Source organism: Panthera leo, chromosome B3 (assembly GCF_018350215.1).
Source record: "Panthera leo isolate Ple1 chromosome B3, P.leo_Ple1_pat1.1, whole genome shotgun sequence".
Classification (NCBI taxonomy): domain Eukaryota; kingdom Metazoa; phylum Chordata; class Mammalia; order Carnivora; family Felidae; genus Panthera; species Panthera leo.
Window position 1 is genome coordinate 104,753,795 of NC_056684.1, and position 26,982 is coordinate 104,780,776.

Sequence of the window (26,982 nt, forward strand, 5' to 3'; positions counted from 1 at the left end):
GCTGTCGCTTCGGCCCCGCCCCTCCGAGAGCCGAAGCTGGTGGGTTCCAAGACTGTGCTCTCTTTCTTACTGTTCTCCGTACTACCATGCCTCTGTATGAAGGCCTGGGGAGCGGCGGGGAGAAAACGGCAGTCGTGATAGACCTAGGAGAGGCTTTTACCAAGTGAGTGGCGGCGGCGCTGGCTGCGGTCGTCCCCGGGGGAGGGCGGGTGGTCGAGGCCCGGGCCGGGTCCCCCCAGGCTCGCTGGGCGGGTCGCCGGGTCTCCACTTTCTCCTCCCGCACCTCCGCGAATGACGGCCCGTATTCCTTTCACTGTGAGCGATACGAATCCCGAGGGTCCGGTTCTGACTGTTGGGGAGGCCCAGGAGGCTTCGAGAGAATTGTCTTCTCCGCTGGTGTCTTCCATGCAGGGGATGACAGCGATGACTTAGATCCTTATCCTGGTCTTGTTTGCTTGGGAAGGTAGCAACCGAACTAACGTAGACGTAATTTATTGAGTGGAGCGGCTGTTGGTACTGGAAATTCGAGTACAAGACAGAGCCATTGCTCCCCAAGAGTAGGAAGTCAAATGAGAGAAACTGCACACATAAACAAAGAGGTGAAGCCCTATAGGTAAGACTCGAGATCCTTTGTTGCACCGCCCCCCCTCCGCCCCAAAATCTTAGATTAGGAAATTTGACGTTTTAAAAGGCAACTTGTAAACACTAGAGTATTAGTTTTCAATCTTTTGGATGGCATGGATCCCTTTGACGACCGAAAGAAAACCACAGATGCACAAACCTTAAAATATTTGCACAGGGTTTCAGGGTTTGGCGAACCATCACAGTGGTCCTTGGACTTCAGGTTGAGAGCCCCTGTACTAGGTTCAAGAGAGAGGAAAGTAACAGCCAGAATTGCCTCATATAGGTATTTGAAATAGAAACATCTGAAAATCTTTATATATATCTGAACATTGCCTAATATATAGTAGGTGTTTAATAATTATTTGTTGAGTAAAGGGTCAAAACCGCCTATTTAAGAATTAGACTTCAGGTGCTTCAGAATTGGATTAAACATAGTTCTTGATCCATGACATTCTCTTAGTGTTCTATGCAAAATCTTCCCTTATTTATGTTTTCTTATTTTAAAGGCTTATTTTAATACCATAATAAGTACCTTGAGACTGACAAAGATAATTACTCTGGCTATGAGGAAATGAGAAGCAGAAAGCTATACAGGAAGGTGATTATTGACAAAGACAACAGGAGGGTGATAAGATGAATTTATGAAGTAAAAGAAAGGAATTGAAATCAACCAGTGGGTTGTTGCATCCTGGGGAATTTGAGAACTGGTGTAAGTAAACATGATGTGACTAGTAGAAGATAGAAAGAACTATTTGGGGATAGGAGAGCAGTACTGAAAACTAGACAGGACAGGAGGAGATAATGTTAAAACTAAACTCACATGGTGATCATTTTTAGCAGCATTTTTTGGAAAGTTTTGTTGTACTAACATGAAACATACATGGAAATACCTAAATACTCAGAAGAAGCCTTTTTGGGTTTTTTTGTTTGTTTTTATAAAGGATGAATTAGGGGGCACCTGGGTGGCTCAATCCATTAAGCGTCCGACTTCAGCTCAGGTCACGATCTCACAGTTCGTGGGTTTGAGTCCTGCGTCAGTCTCTGTGCTGACAGCTCAGAGCCTGGAGCCTGCTTTGGATTCTGTGTCTCCCTTTCTCTCTGCCCTCCCCTGTTCGTGTTCTGTCTCTCAAAAATAAATAAACATTATAAATAAGTAAATAATAAGAGGATTGAATATACATAACAGTGAAGACTATAATAATATGGGCAGAAGCTTATTGTATGAGTTCATGATGTGTGAACAGCATGATTATGTCAAATATGCATAGTGTAAAAAAAAAAAAATAGACCAAAAGCAAACACATCAATATGGAAGCTAATAATATAAGAATGATGGAATTATGAGTAACTTATAATTATAACCCTGGATTTCTACTACATTATGGGATTTCATTATGTGAAATAAAATCCCATAATGTAGTAGAAATCCAGTGTTATAGAGATATGCTCCCTGAAACTAAGGTAAAATTTATTTTTTAAAAAAAGTTTATTTATTTTGAGAGAGCAGGGGAGGGGCAGAGACAAGGAGAGAGAGAGAATCCTGAGCAGGTTCCATGCTGTGAACACGAACTGTGAAATCATAATCTGAGCTGAAATCATGAGTTGGATGCCTGACTGAACCACCTAGGCACCCTAGGTAAAATTTAAAACTAAAAAAAAAGTGCATGCTGATCTGAAATTCTGAAATAGTATACTGGTTTACAATATCACTAATTTGAAACAATTTTTCTTTTTACCTATAATATACAATAATGGATTGGATGGTATTTCTTTTTAGTTTCTTTGCCCCTTTGAATACATCAGAGATGTTTTCGTATGTTTTTTGTGACCACTGCTTTGAAACAACGGTAGAAAAACTTGCTTCTGTGACAAATACACCGAAAGAATGTTATAAGTTGAATGTTTCAATTTTCTGTTATTTGCAGGTGTGGATTTGCTGGAGAAACTGGTCCAAGATGCATAATTCCTAGTGTGATAAAAAAAGCTGGCCTGCCTAAGGTATTTTTTTTTTTTTTAACAATTTACCAAAACAAATGCTGTACTGTAAACTTTTTTTTTAATGTTTATTTACTTATTTTGAGAGAGATAGTGAGAGAGCACGCACACACGAGCAGGGGAGGGACAGAGAGAGAGGGAGAGTAAGAATACCAAAATCCCAAGCAGGTTCTTGCCTGTAAGCGCAGAGCCCAATGCGGGCTCGATCTCACAATTATGAGATCATGACCTGAGTCAAAATCAAGAGTTGAATGCTTAACCAAACTGACTGAGCCACCCACGTGCCCCTGTAAAGTATTTTTTATGTGACTTCAAGTAAGTTTGATTAGAACAGTGCTAAATATATAACTTATGACTGTATTCCAAGAAAAATTTTTTACATCATTATTTCATTTTAAAAGTTTCCTGCCAAAGCTAATTTGGCAGATTAGGACTTACAGAACAATAGGAAGAATAATTTTTCGTGCCATAGAATTCACCTATTAAAATCAAATACAGATGCTCCTGCCTTAACTTAATATTTGCATTCCTGAAGAACTTCCCTTTGATCACAAATGGGAAAAGTAGGGCTGAGGGAGACCATATAAAACCCATGTAACTTTGCAAAATAATAATTGATCCCTCAGGAAAAAATTGGAATAGCTTTGGCTTGCAACTGAGAGTGACTGGAGGCTCTCTCGAAGATAGTAAAAATGAAATGATGGATTGAAAACTTTGGTCAGTGGGTGTTGAGACTGGGCAGATGATAGGGTGTGGGGCCAATGGGGCTATTTATTGTCAAGGTGGAACCAAGAGGAAATGCAGCCCAGTGAAGAGTCATGAAAGGGTCTGCTTTGGAAAAGGAGCCTCTGGTACAGAAAATCATTTAAGCTTTTGAAAAATAGATCTGAAAGGATGCCTACCTGTTTGGTTACTGAGTTGATGATTCTCTTTCTTCAACGTTTTTTATTTATTTTTGGGACAGAGAGAGACAGAGCATGAACGGGGGAGGGGCAGAGAGAGAGGGAGACACAGAATCGGAAACAGGCTCCAGGCTCCGAGCCATCAGCCCAGAGCCTGACGCGGGGCTCGAACTCACAGACCGCGAGATCGTGACCTGGCTGAAGTCGGACGCTTAACCGACTGCGCCACCCAGGCGCCCCGATGATTCTCTTTCTTGATGAGAGTTATAACTGTTAGAATTTTAGCTCCTCTTGCCTTACATGAACTAATAACGAACATAATACAAATTACATGTTATGCAGACATTATTCCCTTCTTTAACAATGGGATATGATCATATTTGGTTTTATAAAACACATGTTGTAGCAGAATAGATTAGTACATCAATTTATATTTGGCATGGGGATGATCATTAAGATCAACACAAAATATGTTGATTCAGAAAGCTTTTTAATTATGCTTGATTAGGGAATCATTTTATTGATTGCAAAAATTTTCTGCAAATCCTTGCGTTAATGTAACAGATATATGTGGTGTGGTATTCAAAATGTGATGGAAGTTCCTGTCTATTCACTTTTTATGTTATTTTGCTTTATAATACTTGATTTTAATGTGATACTTGATAAATTAGTAGATAGATTCCTAAGAACTTTAACATTCTCATTGACACTTTTCTTAGTGCTTTCAGCTTTTTTTTTTTTATTATTGTTTATTTTGAGAGAGAGAGAGGGAGCACAAGCAGGGAAGGAGTAGAGAGAGGGGGACCAGAGGATCTGAAGCAGGCTCTGCACTGACAACAGCGAGCCTGATGTGGGGCTCAGACTCAGAAACGGTAACATGACCTGAGCCGAAGTCGGACACTCAACTGACAGAGCCACCCAGGCGCCCCACTTCTTTCAGCTTTTATCTTCATCTGGAAAAGACAGATTTCTGTGAAGATTAATCTCTAATCAGCCATACATGGTTTGGAACCTTTTTTAAGCTACATAAAATCATGAAATTAGCGGAGCTAATGGTATTGTCATTAAAAGAGTAAATAGAGGTCTGCCAGTGATGCATCAGAGTACTTAGAGCTTTCTGAGGATCCTAATTGAAGTCCTTGTTATGTATTGGTGTTGACTTAGCACTCATGGCTTGGGAGTGTTTGCCTATACTGTTGTAATGCTAATAGTGTATGTTCTCATTTTTACCACACGTATTTGTGAGCACGTACTTTGTGCCTGGTACTGTGTTAATTAAAGGAAGATGTATCGTAGGCCCGACACCGTGTGCTTGGCCCTTGGAGTAGGTAGTCTGTTGGGAAGGTACACATTTTACGAGTAATTAAGTGGGATGATCTTATCAACAGGAAAGTGTTGGTGCTTTGAGAGTGACTTGCAGGCCCTGAACCAAGTCTGGAGTGTTTCAGGAGGCTTTTCATACTTTTTAATCAGTGCTGATTTTTATCAGTCCTGGCAAAATGGTAAGTCCAGATAGAGGAAAAATTCGAATGAGCATAGCTCTCTGCTTGTGAACACATACTTTTATCCCCATAAACCAAAAGTTGTGTCATCTTCGATGAGCCAATTCTTAAAGATTCCTAATTTAAGTGATTAATTTATATTTAGGGTTTGTATTTATTCTCAATACAGATTACTTTTGATGTATTACTGGGAAATGGATTAGTACAATAAATAAGCATATATTAATTTGAAATTATTTTGTTATTATAAATTAATAAATCATTTTAATTTTTTGTAGCCTATCAAAGTTGTTCAATATAATATCAATACAGAAGAATTATATTCCTACTTAAAAGAATTCATCCACATACTGTATTTCAGGTAAGATGTAGTTATGGTTTCCCCCCCCGCCCCAGCTTTTGTGATTAGATTTTCCTAATGCCAGTCATGGTGATATTTGGTTGTGTTACATCTGATGCAAAAGAGTTGTCTTCCCTTACCGTTTTTACTTGTTTATTTTCAGCCGTTTCCAAAATATATTTCAAGACTAGACGATTGGCAAGCATAAGAGATACTGAAAGCAAATTAAATGTTCATTTATAAAGGAGGTTGGATAATTAAATTATTATATATCCATATAGTGAAACACTTTATAGCCATTAAAAAAGAGTTCTGTATATGTAGTTATATAAAAGGTGTCTTAGATATATTGATATTTGAAAAAAGTCGCAGAACAACATCTATGGAATAAATATTTCTGTTAAAGTACATGCATACACATGGACAATAATGAAGATATACAAACTGCTGTAAGTGGTAGTTTTTGTGTAGTCGAAGTGTAAAATATTTGTACTTTTCAAATTATAAACTTCTATTATATTTGGAGTTTTATGAGCATATATTACTTTCGTAACCTAAAAAAAGAAAAAAATCTTTTTAGTGCTTCAAGTGTGTGTTCAGACTAGGCTGTAACTTTTGTTTTCTGAGATAATTGCGTTAACAAAGATCGTGACACAGTGCACGGCATGTAATAAAAGGTCAGGAATGTTATCTTTACCAAGTAATAAAATGAAGATGTCTTTCTCTTCTTAACAAAATTGCACTATGTGCCAAAATAAATACAAACTTTTATTTACGTTTATAAATGAAAGCTGTCACCTTCCAGGCATCTATTGGTGAATCCTAGAGACCGCCGAGTTGTGGTTATCGAGTCGGTATTATGTCCTTCCCACTTCAGAGAGACACTCACTCGTGTTCTTTTCAAGTATTTTGAGGTACTATTTTTATGTTGTTTCTTTTTAATTTTTTTTATGTTTATTTGTTTATTTTGAGAGAGATAGCAGGGGAAGGGAGGGAGAGGGAGGGAGAGGGGAGAGAGAATCCCAAGCAGGCTCTGCACTGAGAGGGCTTGAACCCACAACTGTGAGATCATGACCTGAGCCAAAATTAAGAGTTGGATGCTTAACCTACTGAGCCACCCAGGCACCCCAGTTGTTGTTGTTGTTGTTAAAGAGATTCATTACTTTGCCTTCTTAGAAAATTTTTTTTATTGTTTATTTTTATTTTTGAGAGAGAGAGAGAATGACAGAGTGTGAGGAGGGGAGGGGCAGAGAGAGATGGAGAATCTGAAAGCAGCTCCAGCCTCTGAGCTGTCAACATAGAGCCTGATGTGGCGCTCAAGCTCACGAACTGCGAGATTAGGACTTGAGCTGAAGTCAGATGTTTAACCTACTGAGACACCCAGGCACCCCATTACTTTGCTTTTTAATTTTTTTTTTTTTAATATTTATTTTTGAGGGAGAAAGAGAGCATGAGTGGGGGAGGAGCAGAGACAGAGGGAGACACAGAATCCAAAGCAGGCTCCAGGCTCTGAGCTGTCAGCACAGAGCCCGATGGGGGGGGGCTCTAACTGGCAAACTGTGAGATCATGAGCTGAGCCAAAGTCAGACACTTAACGGACTGAACCACCCAGGCGCCCCTGTTGTTGTTTTTAGTAGGTACTAAAGCTTAAACTAAAAGATCCTCATTTAATTTCCTTCATTGTATATACTACACAATCCATTTAAGAAACCAGGTGAGAATACACTCAAACCACTTTAAATTGACCATTTATTTTCTTTTCTTTGTATGGTTATTTCACATGTAATCAGCATTTCATCTAATACTTAGAAAACTGAAGATTTCTTCTTACTGATATTTTCTTTTTTTTTCTTAATGTTTATTTTTGAGAGAGAGAGAGAGAGAGAGAGAGCACAAGAGGGGGAGGGGCAGAGAGAGAAGGAGCCACAGAATCCAAAGCAGGCTCCAGGCTCTGAGATGTCAGCACAGAACCCAACATAGGGCTTGAACTCATGAACCGTGAGATCATGACTTGAGCCAAAGTTGGATGCTTAACCAACTGAGCCACCCAGGTGCCCCTCTTATTGGTATTTCTGTTATTTATTTATTTTAATATAGGTTTTTATGTTAGGGGACTTTTTTAGAATTAAAAGATACATTCTTTACTATGGAGCTTATGATGTATTTTTTGCAGGTCTTTCTGGTTTCCAGTGTTTAGTTACTCTGACTGCTCTAAACTCTTTAGTTCTTTCATGTTAGTCTTTAAATTCCTATTATATATAAAAAAAATTCCTACTATACCAAGAAATTCCTATTACATAAAAAAAATTCGTATTATATCTTATTATATCTAATATTCAAATAATGTCTCCCTTAGAGTAAGTGTGTAGTGCTAGGAATGACTCTCAAATCTTGATTGTGATAATATTACTTATAGTTTTCATTTTATAGGGGTCAAGATTATTTAAAAACCAAAATTATGGTTTAAGATGATTATATTTCATTTTAGGCCAGAATCCTTATTATTCAAATTTTTGAAAATTTTTGCCGTACACATTTAGGGTTTTTCAACAAGGGAGACTAGAAGATTGTAGAAAATGTGTATAATGGGTGAGAAATTAGGGGTGCCTGAGTAGCTTAGTCAGTTGAACATCTGACTCTTGATTTCAGCTCAGGTCACAATTCCAGGGTTGTGGGATCTCATCTCGTGTCGGGCTCTGTACTGAGCTTGGAGCCTGCTTAAGATCCTCTCTCTTTGCCATTCTCCCTGTTTGCGTTCTCTCTTTCTCCAAAAATTAGAAAGAAAGAAAGAAAGAAAGAAAGAAAGAAAGAAAGAAAGAAAGAAAGAAAGAAATTAAGCACATAACAATTTATTTTTTATATATTCTACTGAGCTCAAAATATATCAGAAATCACAATGCATTTATGAGTAAAGAACAGTTAATATTTCTAAGTTATAGTTTAGTAAGGCAGGCCCAGAGAAACAGGTTACATATTCTCCTGTACTTACTGATGTCATAAACTTAGGGATTTGGTTTGCCATTTAGAAAAAAAACAAAACAGGAAGCAGCATCAACACTTATCTGAATAAAACAGATGAGTATATTTACATTTAGAGCTTTAAGTGGGTTTGTGTTGGTATCCTTATCTTGTACGTGGCTGGAAACCTGCTGTGTCTACTTAGATAATGGAACTACAGCCATTATTTTTAGCATTTAGTTATGAGGACTTTCATATTTTGATTGAATATTTATTTAATATTTGAGGTGTCACCAGATCTGGAAAATTCTCACTGAAAAATGTCACATAGAACCAAAGATTTTTATAGATCTTCAATTTAATTTTAACTGCTATATTATATTTTAGAACTAGAGTTCAGGGTCGTCCAGGTAGCTCAGTCAGTTAAGTGTCCAACTCTTGATTTCAGCTCAGGTCATGATCTCAGAGTTCATGAGCTCGAACCCTGTGGCAGACTCTGTGCTGACAGTGCGAAGTCTGCTTGGGATTCTCTCTCCCTCTCTCTTCCCCTCCTTGACTCATGCATGTGCTTGGGTTCTCTATCTTTCTCTGAAAATAAATTAATTAATTAAAAAAAAATAAATACAGGGCGCCTGGGTGTCTCAGTCGGTTGAGCGTCCGATTTCGGCTCAGGTCATAATTTTGCAGTTGACGAGTTCGAGCCCCACGTTGGGCTCTGTGCTGACAGCTCAGAGCCTGGAGCCTGCTTTAAATTCTGTGTCTCCCTCTCTTTCTGCCTCTCCCCCGCTCATGCTGTGTCTCTCTCTGTCTCAAAAATAAAGATAAGCATTAAGATAGATAGATAGATAGATAGATAGAGTTCATATTACAAACTTTGTGAATAAAGACAATCAAGAATCTTTTTCTTGGGGCGCCTGGGTAGCTCAGTCGGTTAAGCGTCCAACTTTGGCTTGGTTCATGATCTCATTGCTCATGAGTTTGAGCCCCGCATCAGGCTCTTTGCTGACAGCTGGGACAGAGCCTGGAGCCTGCTTCAGATTCTGTCTCTGTCTCTCTACCCCTCCCCTGCTCGTGTCGCGTGCTCTCTCTCTCTCTCTCTCTCTCCCCGCCAATGTAAAATAAAACATTAAATTAAATTAAAATAGAATAAATAAAAAAAGAATCCTTTTCTTAATTTTCATTTTGATGACAGAAGCATCTCTTTATTTTTTTAATTTAATATCTTCCTTAGAATTTATGTTTCTGTATCTCTTCTTTTATCTCTTTGATTTTTTCCTCCAAAAGACAAAGAGCAAGAATTAATAAAAATGTTTCATAATTGTCATTTGGAATAAAAACAACTTAAAGGATTTAAGGAGTGGTTTTTTGTTTGTTTTTTTAATTTTTTTTTTTTTAACATTTATTTATTTTTGAGACAGAGAGAGACAGAGCATGAATGGGGAAGGGTCAGAGAGAGAGGGAGACACAGAATCCAAAACAGGCCCAGGCTCTGAGCTGTCAGCACAGAGCCCGATGCGGGGCTTGAACTCACGGACCACGAGATCATGACCTGAACTGAAGTTGGACGCTTAACCAACTGAGCCACCCAGGCGCCCCAGGAGTGTTTTTATTTATTAAGGTATATAGTTAGATTATGTAAATTCAGATAAATCAACAAACAGCCATAAAATGGTTGAAAAGCTATCATAAATATAATGTTAACTGTGAATTTTTTCAAGTATATTTGAAATATAAGGGAAGCATCTTCGACTACTAATACTTCAGGTTTTGTTGTTGTAATTGTTATTTTGGTTTTGCTCTTTCCCAGGTTCCATCTGTCCTACTTGCTCCAAGTCATCTAATGGCTCTTCTGACACTTGGAATAAATTCGGCCATGGTTCTGGATTGTGGATATAGGGAGAGCCTCGTGTTACCTGTATCTTTTTTTGTCAAAAGCTTATTTCACAGCTTTTACTTTACTTTCCCAGTAATTAGGCTTATTATGATTGGTGTTTGTGGTATCAAACTGTTTTGGGTTACCATATACAAATATGAATTGCCATGTAGAAAAAATTCCCAAGATTGTCATGAGACTGAAATTTGGTGGAAATTACCATTATGACATGGTCCCAGTATATACTCCAGGGGTCAGACCTCTTGAATATCATGTTCAGTGTTTAAGAAGAACATCAGCTAATTAGGATGTGTCATAGGACTTGACTATCTTAGTCACGTTCTAAGAAAAGGTAATACAAAGAGTAATTGGAGAAAGTGAAATGAGAAAGTTAAATCAAGAAAAAACATGAAATCTGCCTTCAGATAGCTGAAGGACTTACTGTGGGAACATGAGTACGTTTTCTCCTTTTTCTATTTCTGCAGGCTATCACAGAGGCAATAGCGCATAGGGTTTATGATGTTGGTTTTGGAATCAAATACGTTAAGTGGTAAATCTTAGCTATGCTTCTTACTATCTATATGATATTAGTCAGGTAATCTCTTTGGGCCTTAGGTCTCTCAACTATGAGATGAGAATTAAAATATTTCCACCTCATGGAGGGGTATTGTGTGACTTAAATGGGGTAATGTATGTAAAGTATTTAGCATATGATCTGGCATGTAGTAATTGCTCAGCAAGTGCCGTAGTTTTTGTATCAATCACCATTGGGAAGAACTTCCTGGTAATTCATGCTGTCCGAAAATGGAATTAGTGACTGAATACACTGGTGCATTCCTTGTCATTAGAAGCAGGGTATAGGTAAAGGCTGTTAAAAATGTTACAGTGCACATGGCTCCAGTGAAAACGAGATTGAAATCTGTAAATCCATGATTCTTGAGCAGTTTTGAGATCTACATACGTATTTATTAGAAGAAATGCTTGTGGGCATGAAATCAAGAATCAGTAGCTCCTAAAGAACTAAATTAGGTAACATCTTTTTGATTTATCTTTTTTAAACTTTTTAAATATTTTTTTAAGTTTATTTTGAGAGAGAGAGAGTATGCACAAGACAGAGAGAGGGGCAGAGGGAGAGAATCCCAAGCAGGCTCTGCACGGTCAGTGCAGAGTCCATTGTGGGGGGCGGGGCTCCAACACATGAACCCTGAGGTCATGACCTGAGCTGAAACCGAGAATCCGTTGCTTAACTGACTGAGCCACCCAGGCACCCTGGTAATAGCTTTTTAAATATAAACTATTTTGTGTTTATATCTTGTAACAATCCTGCCACACAAGTAGTATTCTCTTTATTATATAAATGAGAAGATGGAAAGTTGGGATAGTTGACTACAGGTCATATAAGCATATAGCCAAGGTATATAACCATGTTTATTTCTAAAGCCAGTGCTCTTACCAATATATATTTTTTTTAAACATTGTACTTACAGACAATATGGAAAATAAGGTAGCAAATCTTCAGTACAGTATTGTCCACTATCCTCTCAGCTCTAGTAGAAACACAACGTGAGACATATGTAATTTAAAATTTTTCTAGTAGCTACATTTTTAAAGTATAAGTGAAAGATGCAATTACTGTATTTAACCCAATATATTCAAACTATTAGTTCCACATAAGTTGTATAAAAACTATAATGAGATATTTTATAGGGCTTTCTGTATGTGTGTGTTAAGTCTTCTAAATTTGGTATTGGGTTTGTTCTTACAGCACATCTGAATTCAAACTGGCCACATTTCAAGTGCTCAGTAGCTACTTTATCAGTTCTAACTAATGAATTCTGTGTGTGTATGTGTGGGTGTGTGTAACCTTTGTCTTTGGAGAAAATTTTGAAAAAAGACTGATATTTTGTACCTCTTAAAAATATTGAGAACCTGTTACCAAAGCTGACTTAATATGCAGAAGGTAAGGAAAATACCAAGAAAACCACATTTTATCTCCTAAAATGGTTACATCCTTGACTACCCTATAGATATATGAAGGGATCCCAGTACTAAATTGTTGGGGAGCACTCCCTCTAGGAGGAAAAGCTCTTCACAAGTAAGTTTCTTGGGATTTAGCACATTTGCTTCACCTGTGCCACAAAAACATGTTAATATTTTGATAGTATCAATAGAAGGTTGATGGACATTTAATGTCACTCATTCCATTCTCTCTTAGCCTTGAATGTATTCATCTTTTTATTTTATTTTTTTAATTTATATCCAAATTAGTTAGCACATAGTGCAACAATGATTTCAGGAATAGATTCCTTAATGCCCTTTACCCATTTAGCCCATTCCCCCCCACAATGTATTCATCTTTTAAGGATAAAACCACTTTTGTGTAAAGCGTTATAACCCACTATGATGTGGTAAAAGTATTAAATAAGAGAAGATATCAAGCGCAATATTTTAATTCCAGTAACTTTTTTTTTTTTTTTAACCTTCAGGGAGTTGGAAACTCAGCTACTGGAACAATGTACTGTTGACACAGGTGCTGCTAAAGAGCAGAGCCTTCCCTCTGTGATGGGTAAAACTATTTTCAACTATTTAATACTGGTTTATATTCCCTTTTCATTCTTCGGCTCATATTGGTTTTTTGCCCCATTGTATAGTTACTCTCTTTTCCCTCACGTCACTCTAATGACATTGCTTCAGTTATAGGGTTATTCTTCACCTCTTAAGTTCAGTAATTTAATCTTAGTCATACTTTCTAGACTTGTGGCATTGTGGATTATCATATACTCTTTTTTTTTTTTTTAAGTTTATTTTTGGGGGGAAGGTCAGAGAGAGAAGTTGGGGGGTGGGGAGAGAAACAGAAACCCAAGCAGGTTCCATGCCGCCAGCACAGAGCTTGACATGGGGCTCAAAATCACAAACTGCGAGATCATGACCCAAGCCAAAACAAGTGTCAGATGCCCAACCAACTGAGCCACCCAGGTGCCCCTGTCCTATACTCTTGATATTATCTCTTCCCTTGGCATTCTGAGCTCTCTTCCTTTATGATGTTCTATTATTTCTCCAGGTATTCCTTGGTTCCCCCTGTTTTTGCTTTCTCTACTGATATTCCCTAGGGATCTGTTCTTTTATTTCTTTTTCCCCCCCACTGGTTTTTAACAGTGATCTCATCTGTTTCCATAACTTCAGCTACATCAGTATGCTGTTGATTCTCAAATGTGTCATTGGGCCTGACCTTTCTAAACTTGATACTCATATTTCCAACTGATTATTAGATGTAAACTAGGCATGTTTAGGTACCTCACATTTAAGACCTTCAAAATGGGAACACGTTATCTCTTCTTCCATATTTATTTCAACAAATTGTTATCAGATAAAGATGCCATCTTCCTTATCTCCCATTTTAGAAAACTGGGAGTTAAAAATCCTTTCAGTTCTCCCTCAGAAATCTCTTTTTAATCTCATCTCCTTTTCTCTATCATCTATACCACTGACCATCTGAAAACAAAGACATTGTAAACTAGACCCTCATTGTTTCTTGCTTGGATTGTTTCAGGAGACCATTCTCTGGACGTATTCAGTCTATTTTCTACTGTTGCCAGGAGTAACTTCCACAATACAAACTTGATTACCTTGCTCTTTGGCTTGAGGGTTTCTGCTGGCTCCACAGCTTGAAATCCAAATTATTTGTTTGATAACACATTTCTTCCCAATCTGACTTTCTACCTTGTAGCCCTAACTATTCAACTTAACCCTGTGCACCTTTTTCAGCTACAGTAAATTTCGTATAGTTTTCCAGGCACCACTAGTCCTCCCATAAACCTGAGCCTTCGTACCTGGATGTTTTTCTTTGCCTGGTTGGGTTTTTCATCCCTCTACGTGACTCAGCCAGAGTGTCATTTTATTGTGAAGCCTTTCGCATTTCCCCCAAGCAGAATAAATTTCTCCCCTCTCTGTTAAGCCCTCACCAGCATTTATTACAGCACATATGACACATCCTCCTTTACCTGTTAACTCACCAATTTCCTTCAGTACACTTTAGGGATCTGTCTTACTTGTTTTTCAATCTGAAGCACTTAGTATACTACTTAGGCACTAAATAAATATTGGAAAGAGAAAGACAGGTTTTTAGGACGTTTATCCTTGCTTATATTGTTTTCCTGTTTTTCTTTTGGTAGTTAAGATAATAATTGCATTCTTCTATATATTTTTCTTTTTCTTAAATTTTATTTAAAAATTTTTAAAAAATATTTATTTTTGAGGGAGAGAGACAGCATGTGAGCAGGGGAGGAGAAGAGAGAGAGGGAGACACAGAATCTGAAGCAGGCTCCAGGCTCTGAGCTGTCAGCACAGAGCCTGGCACAGGGCTTGAACTCATGAACCGTGAGATCATGACGTTAGCTGAAGTCAGACGCTTACCCGACTAAGCCACCAGGGTGCCCCAGAGAGAGAATCTTAAGCATGGGCTCAATCCCAGGACCCTGGGATCATGACCTGAGCCAGACAAGGTCATCACATTAAGAGTCAGACACTCAACTGACTGAGCCACCCAGGCACCCCTAATTTATCTATTACAGGTAAATTTTGTTACTCTTTTAGTATGTCATGAAGACAAAAGTATCCAAAGATAATGAGTTTAATGTAGCATTCAAAGTATTTTTAATAAAGATCTTTAAAAGTGATGATAACATTTCCTTACAATTCTGAACTGTACATTCTTGGATACCCTTTCTTTAACCAACCATCGTGGTCTCTGATTCTAATCTTTCCGTGACATATTTTCCCAAATCTGAGTCTGTGATAGCCTTGCAGTCCTACTGATTGAGGAATTAAATCATATCATTGTTTGCTGAAGGACACGTGTAGGAGGATCAGAAATGCAAATACATTTAAAATATCTCTTGTCAAGGTTCTTAGCAAGGAGGAGACGCAAATCTCATGTATATGTGGGTATCCTTATATGAACTTTGAATGTTTTTTCATTTAGTTTTTGGAACCTAGTTCAAAAAGAATAAATACATTAAAGTAACTTATAAAGACTAACCCAAGTACATTGATTCAACAAAAAGTGTACAGTTAAAAGAAAATTATATAAGAATATAGGGGGGTAGCATCTACCCCCAGCTAAAATAAGGGTTTTATTTTCAAGCCTGCTTTACATTTTTTTTTTTTTTTTTTTTTTTTTTGCCTAAAGAAAACTGTTTCTCATGTTACAAAATTTCTTTGTTACATTTTGAAATTCATTTGAATATGCCTAAAGAAAATATAACATTAATTGAATGTTACAGTTTTTAGCACTTATATTATAGTTACATTTCTCTCATCTCTTTATAGCCAAATTAAAATTTTTTTGGAAATCTCTATCCTTTTGTGAGGTACGTTCCGACACTTAAGGACAGAAGTCTTCAAGTTTTTGATCACACACTGACCCCATCAGTAAAAAGCTTTTGAGCATATACCTTCAATACCTATGTGTGTTTATTTATAAGTTGTGTGTATACCACTATGACTATATTATGAAACACACAAAAGTAAGAATTTGGGAAGGACAAGATAATGGTAAATAATAATTCTAACGTTATACTTAACTAGGGCTAAAAGTTTTTTGTTCCTCAAAACAAGGTGATAAAATATTTTTTTAAGAGTTATGGGTTAATATTTTGAAGGTGTGGCTTTCAAGTTTAATTTCTATTAATACTTAGTTTTAGTGGCTGCCATAACTTAAAGATATAGCTAACAAGGTATGTAAGTTCAGATGGAAGAAGTGCATGATTACCCTTATTAAATCATGATTCTATTTTCAGCTATAAATTTCTGTCTTCTTTGATATAAATAATTTGTTCTTATAAACCGGAATATTTTTACATAATTAACAATGAGTTAAAAAGTCTGAGTTTAGAAGGTTTTAATTTTAGGTTAGAAAATTTTGTTTCTGAGCCTGACTTAGAGAACTAGATTTTTAGCAACAAAATCACATAAAAATGGTAATATATCCAAACATCCACCTTCTAGAGGCTCCCTAAATTGTATCGATTTCTTTGAATGGATACATTCTTGCTCACTTTTTTAAATGTCACCTTTACCTTGAAGAAAAAAAGTTGAGAGTCTGTGTCTGATCCTTTCTAAAAATAAGTATTAGGTTAGCATATTACTGACATCACAGGAGGATAAGCAAACTTGAAACCTCACTTTTTGTACAAGAAAAATTAATAACTCCTATTTCTTCTAAGTATTTTACCACAAGATACCCAACAAATCTTTTTATAGCAGAAAGGATTGTTGTGGTCAATTTCTATGTGGTGCCAATTATTCTAATATATTATTAGATCTTGTTTATCCAAGTTTTGAGTGTGTGATATCTGGTAGGACTTGGTGCACATCTGGCTTCAACTTCTGTGCTTTGGCTTGGCTTTGAAAAATGGTGACGTTTCTATTTGGCTTTTAAAAAGCTATAGTACTTAGCTCTTTAAAAAATTTTGCTCAAATGGAAAGTGGAAATGTGAGTGCAATTTAATGGACTGCTTTTGCTTATTATTAAACTTCTCTAAATAAAATTTCTGTTTTAGGTTCAATTCCAGAAGGTGTCCTAGAGGACATTAAAGGTAAACTAAGTTCCCACTTTTGTCCCTTTTATCCTTAAGTATTAGTTTAGAGGGCATGTGTTTCTAAATATTTACAGATGTACAACATATATTCAATTGATAATGTAATATCCTAAAAGTATTTAATATACAGGATAAGCTATGTGATAATGTAAATAAAATGTTTATTTTCCTTTAGATTTATGGAAGCTTTTGCCATTATTTATGATGTCTTATTGAAGAAACTACAATTATAGAGTATATAGTAATACCAGGGAATTAATAGTTTGCACAGTATGAATTAACAGATAAACTGCTTAAGAAAGCCACTGGTTTTATGTTGTATAGAATTTTTTTTACTCTAGTTTTTAAATACATATATACAAGGTTAATCATTTTACTGACTTTAGAAGTTCTATATTTGGGGCCAAAATATATTGGATTCACTTTTTTTTTTTTAATTTTTAATGTTTATTTTTAGTTTTGAGAGAGAGAGAGAGAGAGAGCGCGCTCATGCGTGAGCACAAGTGGGGGAGGGGCAGAGAGAGAGGGAGACACAGAATCTGAAACAGGCTCCAGGCTCTGAGCTGTCAGCACAGAGCCCGACTTGGGGCTTGAACCCACGAACCGTGAGATCATGACCTGAGCCGGAGTTGGACGCTTAACCAACTAAACCATGCAGGCACCCTTGGAGTTGCTTTAAAAAGATATATTACTTCTTTGCTAGAGTGTATTTTTATGATAATGTTTAAATTGAGATTTCTGGTATTTTGATTCACTGAAAGGAAAAGCATTTAAAATATAATTTCATATTCTTCAGTACTGACAATGTCATGTAAAATTCATAAGAGAGAATCAGACAATAATGGATTTTAGAATTAAATGAGACCTGAAGATAATCTGGTGTGGTTGGGGCCCTGAACAAAAGTGATTTGTTCAGTGTAATACTGTAGGTAGGATTAGAGCTGGAGCTGAAAGATGGATCTTGTTCTTCGTTATGTTGTTTACTTATGTGATATAATTACCTAAAATTTCTTCACTTATTGTAATACCTGAGTTTTACAATATGTAGATACTTATCTTGCTTTGTTATTTATGAGGACTTGAATAAAATAGATAATACCCGAGTAACTTGAGCACCTAGCTTACTATTAGCATATTAGTATCTTGTAGATTCTCAATATGTTTTAACGAATAAAAAGACTCTTATTATGATACATATATTTAACGTGTTTTGCAAGTAATTGACCAAGTCATTAGATTTTTCACATTCAACATTAATTTCGTTTCTAGTTAAACATTTTTTATTCCTTACCTTCTGAAAATATTTTGAAGCAGCTTGTTGTAAAAGATACTTTGCAACTCAAATAATTTTTGACAGAATAAATGTTCAAAGTGAAAAAAAAAAGTGGGATAGAGGGAAAATGGTAGTGTTGGGGTATGCTAGAGGTAGAAAATAATACGCCAAAAAACCCTAAACTAAGGGAGCCTTACTGCAGCTAAGAGCAAAATTTAGCCTTGCGTTCGTTCTGACCACGATTTTTATTTTATTTTTATTTTTTATTTTTTATTTTTGTAGAGAGAAAAGAGTGCATGCAAACAGGGGAGAGGGGCAGACGAAGAGAGAGAGAATCTTAAGCAGGCTCCACACTGAGCATGGAGCCTGACACAGGCTTTGATCCATGACCCATGACCTGAGCCAAAATCAAGAGTTGGACCTTCAACCAACTGAGCTATTCAGGCAACCCTGGCCAACCAAGATTTTTAAAAAGAATCAAATAGATAAGATTAGGGATAGCAGTGGTTCAAAGGAACGTAGTACTCAGAATAGCTACATATTCATAATACTAAATTTTATTATGGTACTCTTTATGCCAGGAATATAAAACATATAGTTTTCTCAGAGGTGTTTTATTTTTAATGTGGTTTTATGAAAGATGAGCACACAACATATCTTATTCCTCAGTGAATGAAAAAGTTTTTTATTTGTGAATACATTCTCATAACCAAACTAAAGGCAGAGATAGTTTGTAAAATCTGAAGGAATAGCTGACCAGTATGTCCACTTGAATAGAATTGTTTTAACTGGGACAGAGATCGATTCAATCACAAACCATAACAAAATCTCCTTTTCTTTCTTATAAGTGCGCACTTGCTTTGTAAGTGATCTGAAACGTGGATTAAAAATCCAAGCAGCAAAATTTAATATTGATGGGAATACTGAGGTAAGTTAAAAATAAATGTATATTCTTTTTTTCAGAGGTTATAACCTATGTATTTATGCTTATGATATTTATATTTCAGCGTCCCTCACCACCCCCAAATGTTGACTACCCATTAGATGGAGAGAAGATTTTACATGTTCTTGGATCAATCAGGTAGACCTTAATTTTTATGAGCAAAATAATGAACTGAAATGAATTTTTGGCTTTTAAAAATATATAAGCCTTTAATATTGCTGATTTAACAATTTTATGTGTTTTTCAGTACGCCTCCCTGTTCATGATTTATTTTATTCAACTTCTTAATTTTGAAAAGTTTTATTTTGTAAAATTTTTAAAATTATATAAAAATATTTAAATTAAAAAAAATTTTTTTCCTGCTCTTCATAGTAATTTAGAAGTAATGGAACTATTCTTCAAGGTAGAGAATAAAGTACAATACTTTAAAACAGGGTTCAGCAAACCTTTTTTGTAAAGAGGTTTGTGAGCCATATGGTCTCTGCTGCAAGTACTCAAGTCTACAATTTGGAATGCAAAATCAGCCACAAGACAATATGTAAATGAATGAGCATGGCTGTGTTCCAGTTTACAAAGATAAGTGGGCTGGATTTGGCTTACAGGCCATAGTTTGCTGGCACCTGCTTTGAAACGTCATGTTAGAAGGAATGCATTCTTCCAAATGTGCTAAATCTTAAGGACCAGTTAGTAATTCACTTTTTCATTTTCTTTAGATTATTCTATCCAATGATGCTATATAAGTTACAGACTTACATAATTATATTGGTAACAATAGCATTTTGTTTATATACAAGCTTTATAATATTTGTATGTACAGGGGCACCTGGGTGGCTCAGTTGGTTGAGCATCTGACTCTTGATTTCAGCTCAGGTCATGATCCCAGGGTCGTGGGATCGAGCCCTGCATCGGGCTCTGCACGGAGTGTGGAGCTTGCTTGGGATTCTCTCTCCCTTTGCCCTTCTCTCCTGGTCACACGTGCACTTTCTCTAAAATAACAGTAAAAATAAATAGTTTGTAGCTCTTATAAAAAAAATAAAAAATAAAATTTGTATTTATAAGTTTCATTTGTAAACTATTAGATCAGAAGATGCCACAGAAAAGAATTATGTAGATAGTGAAGATCTGAGGTAATACAGAGGTTGAGATCTATAAGGGTGAGCATGAATACACAGATTTTACAGATGGTAGGGTAGGAGAACAACAGTGAGAATGTAATACTTTTTGGTAGTAGCTTTTATCATTTTACCTCTTCTTTAGGTTATACTCCTTAAATTACTGTTTTAAATTTTCTCCAGGTTGTATAGTAGAGCCCAAAATACAAGAAGAAAATAAATGTTGAAGGAGATGAATATGCAACTTTTTGGTTCATAATAGCTTTTTGGTTATTTGGGAATAAAAAAAACACTGTGTCTCACATTTCAGACCCAGTGGATTTACAGTCGTCTGCTCATGTGTTTTTTCCTACTAAAAATCGAGTTCCACTGAAACATAATTAGACACGGTTCAGACCACACACACAGTTCGTAAGTCAGAAGGGTCATTTGAATTTTTAAGTGCAGTGAGAACTTAAAGTTATTTGTGTATCCGTCTTGGTACAGAATTCCTATTGGTGGTTTTTTTAGACTTTTATATTTGGATTACCTGTATTAAAAAGATTTTAAAAATGATTGTCTTTTCGAAGCTTTCAACAGTTCACATAGAAAAACAACTTATTTTCTACCCCTAGTATTTTGTGGGTTAAGTAACAGTAAAATTGCATAATTTCAATATCAAATCTATTGGCAATAAAAGACTTGGAACAAGAAAACTGTTGTTCCGTAAGCATTCAACTCAACTGGTAGGAGTGGAATTCTGCAGGCATTACAGCAAGTGGCTGACTACCTACGAGTGTTCAGCATACTGCAGGCCTCAATAACCTTACTGATGACATGAGGAGCTAGTGAGTGGGTGGAGCCTCATGAAGAGAATTTTATGTTTTGAAGAAGATTCAAGAAAGCTTCAGAGTGTTGGGCATAGTCTGATCTAAATCTTATTTTTAAGAAATAGTGTTGATATATGCGTATGCGTAGGTAGTTTTGTATTGCATTGCTCAGGATTTAGTTTGGCCACCAGTGACACAAACCTGACACTAGTGGCTTCACCAAGATAGGAGTTTGTCTCTCTCTTTTCAGCTTTGTTTGTTTGTTTGTTTGTTTGTTTTTGAGAGGGAGGGAAGGAAGGAGGAGGTGAGCTGGGCAGGGGCAGAGGGAGGGAGGGAGAGAATCCCAAGCAGACTCCATGCTATCAGCACAGAGCTCCACGCGGGGCTGGAACTCACGAACTGTGAGACCATGACTGGAGCGGACATCAATAGTCGGTGCTTTGCCAACTGAGCCCCTCGGGCGCCCCGTCTCTCTCTTTTAAAAGAAGCTCAGAGGTAGATAGTCCAGGAATGGTATGACAGCTCCCACCAGGGACCCAAACATCCTTCATCTTTCATCCTTTTGGGGGTAGCCCTGTCCTTAGATACCAGGGTGGTATCTATATCAATACAGTTAAAGCTACTATATCTGTGTTTAAAGCAAGCAGCCCTAGGAAGGGAAAGAAAAAAGTGCTCCTGTCCTTTTTAAGGAGATGTCTTTCAGAAGTCCCAAATGCCACTTCTGCCTCCATCTCATTGTCTGTTCCTTAGCTACACATCTAACTGCAAGGGAGGCAGGTAAATACAGTGTTTCAACTGGAGGAGGGCATTATATCCAGCTTAAAAATGGAGCTTTTTTTTTTTTTTTTTTTTCAAATTACAGGATTTACAGGATATTGCAAAGATGATATAGGAAAGCCTTATGTACTCTTCACGCAGTTTCTCCCAATGGTTATACCTTACTTAACTGTAGTACAATAGCAAAACCAGTAAATTGGCATCAGTGTAACATGTATATATAGTTCGTATAATTTTATCACACGTAGATTTCTGTAATCACACCACAATTAAGATATAGAACTATTCCATCACCACAAAGACCTTCCTTGTGCTATCCCAAAATGGGTTCTTTTGAGAACAAATAGGAAAATGGAAAATGGGTATTTTATTAGGCAACTAGCAGTCTTTGCCATACGTTATTTTTAAAAACAAGAGAAATGCTTGGGGAGGGGCTTGTTTTTAAATCTTTTGTATCACTACAGATCTTTTTTTTTTTTTTAATGTTTGCTTTTATTTTAGAGAGAGAGAGTGCACACAAGCAGGGGAGGGACAGAGAGTGAGGGGAACAGAGGATCTGAAGCAGGCTCTGTGCTGACAGCAGAGAGCCTGATGCAGGGCTCGAACTCATGAACTGTGACATATGACCTGAGGCGAAGTTGGATGCTTAACTGACTAAGCCACCCTGGCGCCCCCAGATCTGTTTCTTGAATCTTAACTAACTTTTATAGAATCACTTATTTTCTGTTATTAGGCTTAAGGAAGTATAACTGGGCAAAATGTCTGTTAATCTGTACATAATAATAGTTACAGTTAATACATAAGGAGGGCCTCCTGTGTGCCAGGCACTGTTCTATTGATTCATTGAATCCTCACCTCAAACACCTGTGAGGCAGGTGCTGGTCTCCTCATTTACAAATGCAAACACCTCGTGTTTTAATTTTTTTTTAATGTTTGTTGTTGAGAGGGAGAGACAGAGTGCAAGTGGGGGAGGAACAGAGGGAGGAGGACGCAGAATCTGAGGCAGGCTCCAGGCTCTGAGCTATTAGCACAGAGCTGAGCTGTGGGGCTCGAGCCTCTAAACTATCAGATCACGACCTGAGCCGAAGTCAGACGCTTAACCGACTGAGCCACCCATGTGCCCCCAAACACCTTCTGTTTTCATAATTATTCTATGTTAACATAGTACTGGTACTTAAAAAATAGAACTGATGATATATATTCTATCATATGATGCCAACAAAGCACTCTCTGTTTTTAATCTCACTAGAGATTCGGTTGTGGAAATTCTTTTTGAACAAGATAATGAAGAGAAATCAGTTGCCACTTTAATACTGGATTCTCTTATACAGGTATTTTGATTTTGCAAAAAGTTTCCATTTTAACTACAGCCCTTTAGAGAAACTGATGTTTTTGAGTAATCTCTCCACCCAATGTGGGCCTTGCATTGACACTTTCGAGATCCAGAGCCACATGCTGTACGGACTGAGCCAGCCAGGTGCCCTGAGGAAATTTTTACATGTTATCTTCTGTATTTTTATTTTAGCTGTTGGTTACAATGTTAGCTTTTCTGCTAAATGTTACAGTTTCAGAGTTTGACTTTGGCACTGAAATATGGTACTTAACAACATTTCAAACTCAGGGATAATAAGTGCTATCGTGTATTTTTTCCCTAGCAACAATATCAGATTTTTAGTTTGTACCTGGTACAGCTTGTAGTTTCTTTAAGTGCAGGTTTGGGTAGTATTGAATTTTAAATTCCATAGGGTATATGATAATGTCTTCTTTGTTTAATGACTGGAATCACAGAATTCCATGTGAAATACCATCGATTTGGAAGATACTGTCTACCTCTGGGGCTCTGCTCAGAGACTTTTATGAAAAACATAGCATCAGTGAAAGACTTTAACATTCTAATTCTTAGAACTGATGTGGAAACAGTTTTTCTAAGAATGTTTTCTTCCCACTTGACAACTGGCTCTGGATATAATACTGTGAAGTTATCATATACTTTCTTTACTAAAAAAAGTAATGAAGTTCTTTTATTTCTTCTCCTATTCTTTGCTCGACTCAGTCATTCTGTCTTGAAAGTGAGATTACTCACATATAACTACCGTGTGTCCTGTGGAACTTTAAATTCTAAACTGTTAGATTTTAAAATCTTTCAAGTTCCATGTAAGTATATAGCAATATTTTCATGGTTATATTTGCTACATGAAAAACTCCCTTGTTAAAGAAACCTTGCTGTGCGTTTTTTCTGTGGTAATAGTACTGATCACCTATTTAATTTATAACACATAATCTGTATATTGTCTTGAATCCAGTCAAGCATTATTCATACAGTTAAGGATAAATTCTTTTTTTTCTTTCTCTTTAATAACAGTGCCCAATAGACACCAGAAAGCAGCTCGCAGAGAATTTGGTAGTCATAGGTGGCACGTCGATGTTGCCAGGATTTCTCCACAGATTGCTGGCGGAAATAAGGTATTTGGTAGAAAAACCAAAATATAAAAAAGTACTCGGCACCAAGACATTCCGAATCCATACTCCACCTGCAAAGGCCAATTGTGTGGCGTGGTTGGGAGGTAAGAATTTAGTTTTTACAATATAGATGATTATATGGTGATTGGTTCCTGAATGGTATATTAATGGCTGTAATAGATTCAGTGTTAAAAATCATTCACGTAACAAACTAATAGAACTATTAAATAATTTCCTTTGAACATTGACTTTTCCTTGAAGTGTTAATTTTCAGAGTTATATCCCTATTTCTCTTGGCGTTTGCACTTTAATTTTTTAAATAAACTTCATCCAATGAAAATCATTTCTCATAATAGTGATAGCTGTGCCTTTATTCCAGTGCTGCTACCATTGCTCAAGACATTTGTTTTAGTTCCTTCTAAAGCTAACCTGTGAGCCATATATGAGAATTGATCTCTTTATTTTATAATTACACTTTATTTTGTGACTGAGTTCATTGAATGATAGTTCATAGGAAATGATAGTTCCGTTGAAATCAGGAAATAGCCTAGAGCTAGTATATACATATGTACTTTGAAGAGAAAAACAAGCATGGATGTGTATACTTGTATAATTCTGCTATGTGTTTTATGATGCATTTACAGCTAATAGGTATCTTGATCATGAGAAAAAGTATTGAGATTTTATTATTTATTTATTTTTAATGTTTATTAATTTTTGAGAGAGAGAGAGAGAGAGAGAGAGAACAGGGGAGGAGCAGAGAGATAGGAAGACAGAATCAGAAGCAGGCTCCAGGCTCCGAGCTGTCAGCACAGAGCCCGACGCGGGGCCCGAACTCACAAGCCGTGAGATCATGACCTGAGCCGAAGCCGGATGCTTAACTGACTGAGCCACCCAGGTGCCCCTAAAAGTATTGAAATTTTAAGTGAATGTTGTATTTCTTGTAAAGTAAAATTTGGTCAAAATGTAATTTTGGTCTAGGACAAATAGATTTAGTTACTGCATTATTTCTTATTTATTTTCTTTAAAAAATTTTTAGTGTTTTTTTTTTTTTATTCTTGAGAGAGGGAGAGAGACAGAGCATGAGTAAGGGAAGGGCAGAGAGAGAGGAAGATACAGGATCTGAAATGGGCTCCGGGCTCTGAGCTGTCAGCACAGAGCCCAACATGGGGCTTGAACTCACAGACCTTGAGATCAAAGTCTGACACTTAACCTACTGAGGCACCCAGGAGCCCCAGTTACTGCATTATTTTTTAAAGACCACCTTGTGGGTCTTTATAAAGTCTTTAGCAGATACTTGGGTGGCATTATAACGATGATTATTACGTTTTACAGTGCTGTTTTATTTATTGACATACAATCTTGGAATTGTGGCAAAGAAAACTAAAAGTATTATTTACTGTTTTTACACAGAATTAAAAATACTTTCCACTCCACTCTACCTCACCTGCTTTTAGACACAGTTAATGCTTGGTAGCATTTTCACTGTAGTCTGCTATAGGCCATTTAAGTCACTTTCACACAGGAATTGTGGCTTACCCTGTTACTCAAAATATAGGATACAAAACAGCTGCAATTAATTTGAAGAGTGACTATGCATTGCTGAATTTCAGCACTTCGCTCGTCAAATAATGAGTTGGACGTGTGTGTACATAAAATTTTCTGGTAAAAGTTTACATCTTAAATAAAAATGTTTTTTTTGGGTTTTTTCGTTTTTTTGTTTTTTTGTTTTGTTTTTTTTAACCACACAGGAGCTATTTTTGGTGCACTACAAGACATACTTGGGAGCCGTTCAGTCTCAAAGGAATATTATAATCAGACAGGCCGTATACCTGATTGGTGTTCTCTTAACAACCCTCCGTTGGAGATGATGTTTGATGTCGGAAAAGCTCAGCCACCTCTGATGAAGAGAGCATTTTCCACTGAGAAATAAAAGTTTGATTAAAATTCAGCTTTGCTTCATATCAAGTATCTAATCGATTATAAGCAAATGGTACAAAGTATATAGGATGCTCTTAGAGATGACTTTATGGCAATGAAAACATTTCTGTAATGGCTTTTTGTATTGCGATTCTTTTGACTTTTGTTTTTCTTGTGTAGTGGTAAAATGGTAGCTGATGCTTAATGAAATTTGTTGTATTTATATCAATAAAATATAGTAAAGCGGTTTAATTTTGGAAGTTTGTTACACAGTTTAATTTCAAAAGGAATATAACATTTTCCCTCCACAATTCACATAATCTGAGCTGAGCGTTGGAAAGTTCATTAATTTCATTATTTTCAGCAATTATTTCAAGAATAAATAATATTACCATTACCAGGTATTTCAAATATTAACCTGGGTCTATTGAGATTCTTTTGTTTTGGTATTTATGTGTCCATGTTACAATGCTGCTTTTGCAGGAATATATTTGACTCTTTGGACTGAGAATGTTTAGTAACATAGTTAAAACATTGGTTAAGCAACATGTGCAGATGTTTACTTTTTAACTTTACAGTTTCTTTATGAACAATTCTACATTTCTAAGGAGAAAGATACTTCATTTTTATGCAAAGACATTCCATTTTATGTATTTTTATGTAACTGCTTTATAAACGTGAAATTCATAATGTTTTAATCTCTTGTGCTTTTTATCTTCTCAGGATAGGGGTGCTTGCAAATATGTACTGAGTCATTGTTTAATTTTTATCTTTGTTTGTTCATCTTCATTTGTCTTTAACAAACTACTTCTTACTGAAATTTTTATTTTATTCTTTCCATGTGCCTGTGAAAATACGTATATACCTACTTCTGAAGAATGTATTCATATTTCTT

At 36.5% G+C, this 26,982-nt stretch overlaps 1 protein-coding gene across 2 annotated transcripts; it reads left to right on the top strand.

Annotated features, from left to right (window-relative positions):
* Positions 1 to 26,339, top strand: ACTR10 (actin related protein 10). Of its 2 annotated transcripts, XM_042943365.1 has the most exons (14): positions 146 to 163; positions 2,550 to 2,622; positions 4,910 to 5,023; positions 5,302 to 5,384; positions 6,169 to 6,277; positions 10,129 to 10,236; positions 12,222 to 12,289; positions 12,681 to 12,760; positions 16,755 to 16,790; positions 18,915 to 18,994; positions 19,074 to 19,147; positions 22,957 to 23,038; positions 24,070 to 24,271; positions 25,919 to 26,339. In XM_042943365.1, the coding sequence occupies exons 3-14, from the start codon at positions 5,021 to 5,023 to the stop codon at positions 26,098 to 26,100; spliced, it is 1,107 nt and encodes a 368-aa protein (XP_042799299.1). In that variant the 5' UTR covers positions 146 to 163; positions 2,550 to 2,622; positions 4,910 to 5,020; the 3' UTR covers positions 26,101 to 26,339. The 2 variants fall into 2 exon arrangements, with proteins under 2 accessions (XP_042799298.1, XP_042799299.1); XM_042943364.1 differs by lacking the exon at positions 4,910 to 5,023 and having other exon boundaries at positions 1 to 163.
* Positions 26,340 to 26,982: the final 643 nt, after the last annotated feature.